This window comes from Cibotium barometz, chromosome 24, assembly GCF_041138505.1.
Source record: "Cibotium barometz isolate CiBa-2024 chromosome 24, ASM4113850v1, whole genome shotgun sequence".
In the NCBI taxonomy this organism is placed as follows: Eukaryota; Viridiplantae; Streptophyta; class Polypodiopsida; order Cyatheales; family Cibotiaceae; genus Cibotium; species Cibotium barometz.
In genome coordinates, this window is record NC_141069.1 from 31,952,955 (window position 1) to 31,966,134 (window position 13,180).

General features: G+C 42.0%; 1 protein-coding gene across 2 annotated transcripts in view; it reads right to left on the bottom strand.

Annotated features, from left to right (window-relative positions):
* LOC147625189 (2-oxoglutarate (2OG) and Fe(II)-dependent oxygenase superfamily protein) overlaps positions 1–8,710 on the bottom strand; it is a 141,214-nt gene extending 132,504 nt beyond the window's left edge. Inside the window, exons 1-4 of one of the 2 annotated variants that reach the window (XM_086818447.1) lie at positions 8,325–8,710; positions 7,562–7,639; positions 935–984; positions 758–811 (exon numbers count right to left, since the gene is read on the bottom strand). In XM_086818447.1, coding sequence (XP_086674573.1) covers positions 758–811; positions 935–984; positions 7,562–7,639; positions 8,325–8,387 — 245 coding nt within the window. In that variant the 5' untranslated portion in view covers positions 8,388–8,710. The remainder of the gene's footprint in view (positions 1–757; positions 812–934; positions 985–7,561; positions 7,640–8,324) is intronic. The other variant, XM_086818446.1, reaches the window with a different exon arrangement.
* Between the last annotated feature and the right edge of the window lie 4,470 nt (positions 8,711–13,180).

Sequence of the window (13,180 nt, forward strand, 5' to 3'; positions counted from 1 at the left end):
AGCTGTGGTCATGCAAAACAAAGGGCCTGTAAACGTGACTCCTAGATACACATACTTCTGCACAATCTCCACTGGGGCATCTCTATATATGAAAGAAAATCATGGAGCGACTGCATAAGATGTGTTGAAGACCATAACCTTGGTTTTGCCCAAATTGACCGAGAGACAGAAACAGAGAGACAGAGAGCGACACAGAGTAACTACAGCATATAAGCTGAACCTTGTAAAAATTTTTGTGGTGCAAAGCTTGACAATGTAAGATCTTCGATCATGGCTGAAACCATCTCCAAATGTTTTTGGTATTTGACAGTTTAAGGAGCATCTGGCAGCGAATGTCACACGATTGTAATCATGTGAGGTTAGTTGTAGGGTGTGTGGGACTAACCAATGTGCATCCAAGGTGGATATCCTCTATGCAGATTTCAAAAGTTATCCAGTATTGGATTGCTTGTTTTTGGACAGCTAACACAATCTGGTATTGAGACAACTCTCTTTGTTCAAACACCCAAAAAGCCTACAAGAAACGGCTTATGTCCTCTGATCCTAAGATAGCCTAAGGGGAAAGAGGGAGAATATAACAAAGAGGCCAGATGGATAGTGGGGTAGAAGACGAGGGGGGGTATTGCACCATGTTACCCAGCCAGGGGTGCAAGTCTGAATCCCAACACCTGATATAATCCATTTTTCTCTCAAAAACAACAGCCCGTGCAAGGCCAAATATTAGAAGATAAAACTACTAATGAACTGGGATTCTTACCTGCTGTCTGGGTCTTCGAGGTTCTTCCTCACGCCCTCAGGCAGGGTTGCAAGCCTTTTAAAATCAACAAACAAACCATTATCTTGACCACCGTATGAAACATATCAATCCACACACACTTGCTCAAGTTTGAGGTCAGGTTTAACACAATACCAAAGGCACATCAAAATTGTATACCTTTCAGCAAGGTGGAGTAGGTGATGCCTCAACCCTGTATATCTGGGAACCTGCAGACAATGGTAAACACGAAATGCCAAAACATATTTGATAGCAATAATTATTCTCACGTTCATAGATTTAGGAAAAATTCATCCAAGAATCCTCTCTCTCTCGACAAGCCTATCATGAAATACTCACTTGTTGCCGTAGCAAACATGAGAAGATTGAGATTCATCCAAGAATCCTCTCTCAACAAGCCTATCATGCAATACTCACTTGCCGTAGCAAACATGAGAAAATTCAGATTCTCAAACAATCAAAAGCACTTAAAGCCACCAAGATATGAAAGAACTTAAACCAATGCAACTCAAGCAGCAGCTCGCAAGGACGGAAAGTGGGCATTCTACTGTGAGGGCAGCGCCCTCATTGAAGATTTCCGCAAACCCAAACCCCAAAAATTAAGCCCAACTTTGAGCTGAGGAGAATGTATTTGATGCCTAGCATCATAGATTTATCAGATGATGAGTAGTAAGACATTTTGAAGATTTTCTTTTGCTGGCTCAGATGTTTGGTTAAGACCTTCACACTCGTATTGTATGAGCCTCTTCCAATCCAACACTGAGGGGAGAAGAGTCGCCCAGGCAGCCCACTGGATATGCATGGCTTATCCAAGAGGTCTACCATATTTATCCAAGATCAAGTCATTTCACACAATGGGCTGCCTGTAAGCCTCCTCAACTAACGACGGAGGAATCTGAACCCAGAACCTCCTCATGCAATCCCAAGCTCCCATAAGAGATCTTGCCAAGGGTGAAGAAGGTGGTCAGTGGCCTGCATCCGAGAAGATAAAACGTGGGCTGTAAATCCAATCACCTCCCCTAATCGGAGTGCACTTCGTTACCTACTGCAAAAGAAAGTCCTTCCAATACTTAGTGAAGGAAGAAATCCTCTACCTACCAGCTTACAAAGTAAAGCCTTACACTGCACCTCCGGGTCAATGATGTTCAATCATCCCTCTTGCTTAGGCATAATAGTGGTATCCCACGCCACTCTCGCCCTAGTGTGTACAGTGCCATCTGATCCTGACCAAATAAAGTTCCAAATAAGCCAACGAAGCTGACCAATGCATCCCTTATGAAAAACCCAGCACGACGTGACAAACCAAGCAATCGCCAGCAACACTTGGTAAGCTACCAAGGCTCTAGAGGCCAAATCAAGCTTCCTACTACTCCAATGATGAAGTTTGCTTTTAATGCTCATGAGCACAGGAGCGAATTGTTGTGTAGGTGAGATGTCAATGCTTGGTAATATTCAATGACTACTTTGCCAATGAGCCATTTTTTTAAAGCAATAAGATTAAGTGTGCAACCACCAAATCCAAACCCCAATCTAACTGTGGAGAGTCACTAATCCAGAATCCCGTTGATTTGTGCCAATTGATGGTGGTGCCCATTGCCTACTCCATAGTTGCATCCAAACGACGTTTGGATGTAATCTAGACATTCCAAACGTTTGCAACGTTCACTAACGTTTGGAAACATTAGTGAACGTGCACTTTTGATTTTATATGTTTAAAAAATGAACGCCAATGTGTAATCTTGTCTTTTGACATTTGCCAGTGCTATGTGGCATGTGCAGAGTTGCTCTGCTGGTGTATGCAAACAGAATTGGAGTGCATACTCTCTTGTGCACACCAAGATCCGTAATCGCTTGAGTACTCAGCAGTTAGAGAGGTTGGTGTTTTGTCGATCCAACCTCCGTCTTTTGTGCACACTCAAGACAACCACCAGTGTGGAGGTAAATTACTTGCCAACTCAAAATGTTTATCATTAAACTTCATTATGGGTAACCTCATGAGCATTGAGTCCTAATGAATGCTCATGACCATTGAGCATTGAGTATTGACTCTTGATATGTGTTATGCGCCATGTCACATGTGGCAGGTGGATCCCTTTATTCGATAGGCTCCTCACTCATACTAGTGATGCGGAGGCTCAGCTTCAGGAGGACCGCTTGCGAGACGGGCAGGAGGAGATATACCGAGAGCTCCACAGAGAGCTTGAGAGCATAGATCACAGGGTAACACATGCTCAACCACGAGCTATGAGTATTGTAGATGTTGATGCTCATGGAGCTTCTACTAGCAGTCATGGTGGTCGCCGTCGTCGTGGTGGGTGAGGTCGAGGGTGAGGCTGTGCTCAGATAGCTCAGCAGCGCAAATCTCTTGCACATAATGATGATGATGGTCCCTTAGATGAGAGGCCCATAGATACGAGTGACCCCATTCCTACAGTGCCGATGGTCAGAGAGCCTGACTATGACTCGGATGGCAACATGTTGACGGATGGAGAGATTTCTTCAGAGTCATCATCTGGCTTAGATGAGTAGCTAGTTGCTATTATAGTTTATAGTTACTAGTTTGTTTGTTTTTTTTGGTGACTAGTCTAGACTTTGCTTTGTTTGTCAAGCCCAGCCTCCAAGTTTGAGGAGCCCAGCCTCTAGGAATCAGAATTGAGATCATATTCTCTGTAGTATCATGTATGACATATGTCTACAGTCTTATGATTTCGGATTTGTCCATGATCCATCTCACTTTCATCTATGTTCATTGTTTAATTATTTTATTTGATATTTGCATTTGCCATTGTCACTTGTGACTTCAAAGTTGTAAGTTGTGCAAAATTGAAATTAAAGGATATCTAGTATTAGTAAGTGCTTTAATGTTCATTGATGAATCTTCAAACTTCATATTTCAAAATTTTACAAGTAAACTATAAATTCTGTATATATATACATATATCCAGGGCAGCGTTCACTACGTTTGGAATCTTTTCAACACGTTTTTCAAACATACTAAACGTATCGTTCACTACGTTTGGAACCACCTTAGCCTGCTACCAAACAAAACATCTCTAAGGCTATGCAAAAAGCACAGATGCATGCCTGTGAGGCCTCCAATAGCAGTATCATCTACTAACTCTGAGTCCAATAACTCTTCCTCTGTGCGAATAGACAACCTAAGGCCCCCGAACCCCCAGGGGTAACCCTGAGAAACCTGCTCATAGCCTCCGCTACTATAAGATAAAGTATTGGAGCTAAGGGGATCCCTACCACATGGAACAGGAGATCTAAAATCGCTCACCACGCCCCCCGCATGCCAAAACTGTGTTGTGGGTGACACTATCGTTAGTGAAACACACTTTTTATTGGCCAAAGATAAAAGGGTATGTAGAAGATTATGTTCTCAAGTGTCAAATTTGTCAAGCAAATAAGGCTGAACGCTTTAGACAGGCTGGGTTGTTGCATCCTTTGCAAATCCTAGGTAATAAATATGGGAAAGTATTTCCATGGATTTTATTACTGGATTGCCAAGAACGCATCAAGGCCACGATCCTATTTGGGTTGTGGTAGATCGCTTGACAAAAATGGCTAGATTTTTACCGACCCGGAAGATTATTACAGCTACACAATCAGCACGGCAGTTTATCGAGCAATTGTTTAGGGTTACCGCAGGACATAGTCAGTGATAGGGACTCTAAGTTTACGAGTGATTTTTGGAAACTTGTTTTTGAGAAGTTGGAAAGAAACAAGTTTGAATTTGAGTTCCTCAGATCATCCTCAATCTGATGGCCAGACAGATAGAGTGAATTAGATTTTGGAGGATATGCTTCGAGCATATGTATCCAAAAGACAGAGTTCATGGGAGGATTATCTTCCAATGTTAGAATTTGCATATAACAGTACTAAGCATACGAGTACAGGTTTTAGTCCTTTCATGCTTATGTATGGTTTTCAACCTAGATCACCTGTTACAGTAGGATTCTCAGGACTTCAACATGATGCAGCATGTAATTTTTTGCAAGATATGCAAGAAATGTTACAAGTTGCGAAGGAATCTATTAGAAGTGCTCAAGACCGAGACAGATTTTATTCTAATAGACATTGTTCACCCAGAGAGTTCTCTAAAGGAACGATGGTGTATTTGCGAGTTCCGAAAGATTCCAAGACTTTACGGACAGGTCGATCTCCGAAATTATCCCCTAGATATAGTGAACCATTTCGTATTACACGACGGATTGATTCAGTTGCATATGAATTGAATTTGCCTTCTCATGTGAAAGTTCATCCTGTATTTCATGTCAGTAGACTTAAGGAAGTACTGGGTTGAACAGACCAGTTAGTGACTCCTCAAGAAATCATAGATGTCGAAGACATGACATTTGTTCCACACGAACTTGTAAGGATTCTTGGATTTCGTGAAAGAAGATTGCGTAATATGCTTATCACGGAATACAAGATCAAGTGGAAGGATCGTGTTGAGGAGGACGCTACATAGGAGACATTGACTACTCTTCAGAGAGATCACCCTGGCTTCTTAGTGAGCTCAAGAGTGAGCTCTTAGAGAAAGGGGAGTATGTCATGTGCACAGTGTGTATCTACCGTGTGCTACACGCACGCAAGACTAGCTTCGAGGTTTGGGGAAGCTTAGAGCTAGGCAGGCTGATTGGCGAGCTTAGTTAGGGATAGACTAACGGGCGAGCACCCAAGTATGGACGGGCAGGCGCCCAAGTGTGGACGCCCGATGACCGGCCAAGAGCCTATAAAAGGGTGACCAAGGTTAGTCATTAGTGATATAGAGTCTCGCAAGATTTGTGAGAGCTCTATGGTCTTGAGCCTGGATCTAGTGCAGACGTGCACCTGCTTCATGCAGTCGAGGCCGACAGCAGTCTCGAGGCCCGCGAGGGTAGCTTCGCGGCGGTATGGGACGTCGGGAGGTAGAGATTGGTCGGTACGTCAACCTGGTTAGCTCAGCTCGTGGCTCAGTGGGGACAGCCAAGATTGTGGGCTTGCCCACGACTGTCATGGTTGGGTGGTGAGTCAGGCCTGCACCCCCTTCTTGTTTATTTGTTTGTTTGCAGGTTTCGAGTCTCGAACCAGGAGCGTTCTACGAGGAGATCCTAGGGGGATTTGACATCTTGGTTCTTGATTTTCTTAACCTTCTTGAAGGTTCTTGGCTTTGCAAAGACCTCTCTCTCTCTATATCTCCCCCGCCATTGGTCACCTCCTGCCATGTCCAAATTAGTGGAGACCAAGCTGTCCATGGAGAACAATTCTACGGATAAAAGAGAGGTACAGAAGCTAAACAAGAAGTTAGATGACATGTGGAATGAACTGACAATGAAGCTTCACACCATCAAGGAGTTGCACAGTCTCTCGGCTGCAGATCTGCGCCACCATGGAGAGGCCACTCCCTGGACAGGGAATGACATTTCAGCTCTACGCTCGCTTAAGGAGGAGGATGGTACTAACATTGGATGAGGAGATCCAAGACACATTCCCCAAGTATCTCCAACTATCTTGCTCCAGCATTTTCAGTACCACATGAGCAGGGGATGACATTGCAGCTCTATGCTCGCTTAAGGAGGAGGATGTTACTAACATCGGATGAGGAGATCCAGGACTCATTCCCCAAGTATCTTGCTCCGCTATTTTCAGTACCACATGTACATGGGAGGCCCGTGTAGTACGTGGGTCTTCTTTTCATTTCATTTTCAGTACTGTGTGTTTCCATGTTCACAGTCTACACATGGAACTTTTGTAACACTCTTATAGACCCATTGAGTCTTTTGTAGACATTAATAAAATCTCTCTCTCTATAGCATCCCTAGCCCACCTAGAAAGGTAGTGTTTCCAAGCCCATTTTCAAGAACCCCGTACCAAATGTTGGTTATTTAATACCTTGGTGCACCCAACAGCGATGTATGGGGCTCCCTTCTCGGGACTGGATCTTAGTGAGGGAACCTAGAAGAGCATAGAGCCAATCCACGTAAAGAAGCTCTCATGTATGATCACGAGTAAGCCATTTGGGAAACAATGAGATTGTATTATCAGAGTTTGGAGCTGCCCCTTTGGTTATAGATGCCCTCTTTGAGACCATTACTTATATTCATCAATGACAAATGTAAACACACTTGACACCGAGCGTCTCTCGAGGTTGTCCCTTCAGTTGTCAATGTAGTTACATTAAGGTCGACATGACTCTCTGATGATTGATTGGTTTGATGGGCACGACCTCCAAATGCCCCATCTTCTTACCTTCCAATACAGCTTGAATTCTTCGTTTTTGGATCTCTCAAGAGAGCAACCATCTCATTCGACTCGACTTGCTAGGGCTCCACACAAACCAGACATGAGTGTCCCCACGACCAACACTCACCACGAAACCTCAATTTTAAGAGCATTTTGTGAGACCTTCAGAAGATGGGTTCATTAAGGGCCAAGGTACTTACAGATGTGCATGTTGCATGCCATGCAGATAGCGATTGGCCAGCTGAGGGTATCTTCTCATCGTCTTGTCTTACAGAGCCAAGGGCATCCACGTATATGAAGAGTATCCATGAGGTGGAGGACAAGGAGCACTATTTGGCCTTTCTTTCTTTTCTCTCTCATAATTTTGTGAACGTTTTTTGAGGACCCAGACTGACAGAATTGAGGTTTTGATAGCAGCCCATCAATAGACCAGTTCAACTATGAAATTATTTTCATCCAATATGAGTGCTTTCTCGCAACAATGTTCTGCCATAATTATAGAAAAAGCAAACAACGACAGTATAAGAGCTTGAGTAAAATAGAAGATGTACATACATCAGAAACAGCGACAATGCCGAGCCCATCAGGCCCAAATCCTGCCTCCAATTCTTTTGAAATGTCTGCATTTTTATCCTTTTTGGAAAAACCATGCAGCAAACCAAATACACAAAGCAATCGATATTTTTACATAACAAATGTCAGTGCCCTAAAAAAAATATGCTAAAAACCAAGTTTGGTTCTACTATCAGGCATCAACTTAATGCAATCAAGCCTGATAACGTGTACAAGCATTACTAAAAAATCCTTCTAAACCGAAGTTTGCCAAGCTCGCCGAAACACTCCTCATGACTTACTTCTTACAAGCTTCACTTTGTATTGCTTGAATGCATTTAATTGCTTTAAAAGGATTTACATGCACGTATAATAAATAAATACGTGATATAATTATCAATACATGCATGCATAGAGGCATGTATGCGTGCTATAAGCACAATGTACAAATACATATACATCAACACGCATGCACACACCCACAAAGGCGTATATGTAAATAAGCATGCACATACATCCATGCATGCACAAACATGCATGTATTTGTGTACATACATATGCACGTATAAACGTATGTATCTGTGCAAACAATGCGCACACGCACATATGTAGCACGGAGAGGAAAACGTAATTACATGTGTTTATATGAATTCATGATCTGCTTGCAAGCACACCTTGCTGCCTCCCTGACTACGATGTAAGTGGAAGCTCGCGATCCAATGATAACATCCTACTAAGGGAACATCAAAATAAGGGCAAAACTGACCTGGAGGTCGGAGTAGCGTATAGACACCACGCTGGCTGTGATGGGGTGAGGGTTACCAGCCATGGGATCACTGCAATGATGCAAAGCGAGCTCCCGCAGCGACGATCGAGGGGTGCTGTGTTCACAAAAATCTTGATTGCGTAGAAAGGTTGCAAAGAAACCAAGTTTTATGGGCTCCGTGTGCTGAAGACCAAGGGGTGGGAGCTTGCGAATGGAGAGGACGCTTGTGTTGGAAGGACAAGGATGATGGGTGGCTTGCGCTGTAAAAGCTAATTGAACGACCAAATTTTACGAGTATAAAATTTTATTAGTGCGTTGCTCTCTATGTAAAAAGACAGTTCTCTCTATTTAAAAAGACATTCTCCCTCTCTCTATGTAAAAGACATTCTCTCGAATGTAAAAGACATTATAAAACAAAATGCAGGAATGGAAGCCGGAACCAAAGGGTCAACACAGAAATGGAAATCGGAATACAAAGGGTCAAATCAGGAATGGAATAGGGTCAAATCAATACTATTTTTTCCTCTTATTTTTTAGGCATCTAGGATTTCTTTTTTCTTTCCTCTCCTTGTGCCTTGGTTGTTTAATATGTAACAGATAACCCTTAAATTTTATTTTTTGAAAAAATAAGGTCTAATATTACTATAAAAAAAATTGTTTACTGGTCTTTTTTAATCAAGGAGTGCAAATCACAAAAAGAAATTCCCCATCACTCCCGGTCATTATATTGTGACATGCTCTTTCAAAGGGGAGACTGATAAGTACTAGTTCTGCACCCATACGATGCTGCAACACTATCCCAATAAAAATGGTGTATTTGCTTTATTAGAATGATGTAAATATGAAAATAGAGACCAAATCTATCTATTACTAAAAGAATGATTGAGCAAAACCTAATCGTTCCCTAAATGAGTTAATCACCTATGAATTCAAGACCCATGCATGGCTACTTGGCACCCACCAAAATGTATTGTTTGGGTTTCATTGAGTTAACTCAACCATGATAATGATTTTCAACATTGATGCTCGAAATAACACTTTCCAACTACTAGCTAGATTGTGTAACACTTTCATTTTGCATGCTTAAAATCATGTGTCTCTCCCTCTTTCTCTTCCATTTTGCATGCTTAAAATCATGTGTCTCTCCCTCTTTCTCTTCCGTGTATGGGATTACCTCTCTCTCTCTCTCTCTCTCTCTCTCTCTCTCTCTCTCTCTCTCTTCCGTGTATGGGATTGCCTCTCTCTCTCTCTTGGCTTACTGTTGACTTTGACAAAGAATTAATCATCTTGCGGAGCTCACCACCTTTTTGCATGATATAGCCTACATCTCTTTCCCCTTGCACTATTTGACTTTTTGCATGGTATAGCCCACATCTCTTTCCCCTTGCACTCTTTGACTTTTTCCTTAACTTTGCTTTGTTATAAGAGAGATATTAAAATGGAGGGAGAGGAAAGAATAAAAGAAAAGTGCAAGAAGGTGAAGCACACGCATGAGATAGAGGATAAAGGAAGGATATGAAATAATAGAGATGAAGCACATGCATGTACATTCACACACATTAGGGTAGGAAAGAATAAAGGTAAAGCACACACATGAGATAAAGGATAAAAGAAGGATATAAAAGAATAAAGGTGAAGCACATGTATGTACATTCACACACATTAGGGTAGGAAAGAATAAAGGTGAAGAACATGCATGTACGTTCACACACATTAAGGATAGGGCAAAGCACATGCATGTATATGGCATGCACATCCATTTTTAAGTTTGGTCGACCTAGTGTGAAAACTAGTCATTTGTATATAAGTCATTTTTTATAATAAGCGACACAGAATCATTGCCTTACAATAGTTTACTTGTCAACTCTCCTTCTTCCCTCTTCTTGCTTACTTACATGCTTTTAAATCTTGCTTGCTTACATGCTTTTAAATCTTGCTTGCTTGATGATTTGAGTGTAGGTTCTCTTCTTATAATGGCTTCTTCTTCTTTCCCCGCCATTGTGAGAGAGAACAATTGTGAAGAACCATCCCTTATTGTCTCCATCTAGGCATTAAGAGCTCTCCCTTCACCCCCTTAGCAAGGAGCATTCTAGTGTGAATGGAGCGAGGATGCAACATATAAGCTAGCGCACCCACAATGGAAAGTTGCATTTTTACGGCTTGAAAAGGCAAGACCCAATGACACTTTCTTCTCCAAGGCTAAGGTAAGCTGTTAAATTGAACATATTTTGCTCTACCTACTAGGGATTAAGCGTAGAAGATGCCCAAATAACACAAACTTAGAGCTCACGATTATGACTCTAGGAAGCTCTGGATTCTCAGACAAGCATTTGCCCCTCGGAAGTGCCATCACTGCCTTCGCCAACACCTCAATCGTAAATGGTGTCAATAAAAAAGATCGAAGAGAAGGGGGAACCACCTCCCTCGTAGGCTGCCAGACCCTCTCACGTCATGCGTCCACCACCTATGAAGATGCTAGGTCACCAGTGAGGAGGGATCGAAAAAAGTCTGTGGCGATGGCTCTCACCTAGGGGGATTGGAAACAATAGCTCCATCCTAGCCACGTAGCCTACGAATACCATCTCTCCTCTTGTGGGGTCCAGCCATCTCAAAGACACTCTGAAAAACATATAACTTTAGAGTATTAGATGTGGTTGTTTGTTGATTTTGATTTGGAGTTTATTTTGCATTAGGGCATTCTATTTTCAACTATTGGTTGGACAAAACTCTCTTTTTTGTGATCTGCATGAAATTGGAGCCTAAGAAGAGGCTCAGATTTCATTCTTTGATCCCGATTTGCTTAACAATTGTGATTAGGAGTGAAATCCACTCCAAAACATGAGCATTGAGCTGCATTAGGTTCAATTAGAGTGAGATTATCTATTTTTGTTCATGCATTTCATATTATTTCATAATATATTCATTCATTATTGGAATTGGTTAGAACCATGTTAAACCATTAAACAACAAGCAAAAAATACTTAGATAGTTAGATTACAACCATTAACTAGCATTATGATCCTTAACTTCACCCCATTAAGTGTAAAAAATCCTGAAAACCATAAAAACTAGCAAGCAAGACAATGATCCTCAAGGTCTACTCCCACAAGAAGTGGTCAAACCATTTCAGATGCCACAATATTTCAAATAGCTGGGTTTATCCTAAGCAAACCATGATTAACAAGTAGCCAACAACCAAAGTTACAAAAAACGGGACATGTCTCTTTTGCTATACCACTAAGGACAAGTGTTCCAAGCATGCACAATGCAACCAGGAGTCCCACTCTCCATAGAAGTCCCACTCTTCATAAGAGCCCATTATAGAAGCACATTTACCACAGATTGGAGTTCCAATTCTTCTCCTTTTGGACGAGGAACGTGGGGGAAGGGGTAAATAGCCAATTTTAGGGACTACCTCATCACAAAGGGATTCATGAGGGTATTCAACACAGAATGTGTCCTCAGCTAGCCTGCGAGCCTGCAACCTCAAAGCCAAACCAATGGAGAATAAGTGCCATTGGAAACCACACAATCCAACCCGAAGGATAATAGATCCGATACCTTGAAACAGAGAATCTTGCACAACCATCTCCTTACGTTCCACTACCACGGGAATACACAGAATATATATTGAGGATGGTGTTTAAAATGGAAAGGGGGTTTGTCGTGACATAGAACCTAAAGGCTCAAAGTTGGGCAAAACCAAATCAATCCACATCTCAAGGATGATGTCCAAATTTGATAAAACTGGAGATCCCATTCAATGCCCAGAGAAGTTCGATAAAATTTTCGAGGCCATGGGAAGGATTGATGATCCCACCAAAATCTGTTCTTGCAAGCTTTATCTTGAAGGCAAAGCAGGCCAATGGTTTAGGTCTCTCAATCCATAGAAAGAGGCTAGCTACAAGGACTTCAGGCATACTTTCAGTCTAGTGGAGCCCCTTTACACATATTTATAACCTCAAGCAAGATGAGGGTGAAACAATGTGGGGCGATATTGCTAAAACCAAGTATCTCCATAAAAGATGCACTACCCATGCGAAGACTAGATGATCTATCACTCATCGATTGATCTATAAATATTCTTTAGAGCAAGAGGCTTCATGACCATCCCCACATGTCTAGGCACTACATCTTCGATAAGTGTTGCCATCATGAACCGTTGTTGCCACAACAAGACAATAGACCTGGCAGATAACCCCTGCAAGATAAGGATGTAGAAGTCATCCACCTAAATGAACGAAGATATAGGGGATGTATCATCCAAAGCCTCAACAACTAAGGGTGTCCAACCAACAGCATCGAGAGTCCTAGTCAAGGACATGAACATGGATGAGTTGGCACAGAATATGCTCTATCGTTTAGGCTAGCAGTGGGGCATGCCTAAACCAAAGGCAAGCCCCAACTAGCACCTGAAGCAGGACACCCAAATCTATTTCTACAAAGAGATATATTGTGGTGTGTAATGTACTATAGAAATCATACAAATTTGGAGTGTCCAATGCTAAGGCCTAGACAACAACAATATATTGTGCTCATTGTATGTGCCATGGGAACCTTGATACAACCCATTGTTAATATGATGGATCTATCGATCTTGTTTAATTCATCTAGGAAGGGGGATTACACAAGGATTACATGGTGCTTTGATCAAAGGGTTTACACATGACCTAAAGGAGTTATCTAGAGTCGTGACTAGAGAAATTTCCAAGCTCATGGCTGAGTATGATGGATCTACCAATCATGTTTAATTCATGCAAATGTTTGAGCAACAATGTGAAGCATTTAGAAATTTGGATTGCCCTACCAAGGTATATGCACTCAATCTATGCTTAGCGGCACGGCAAATAGGTGGT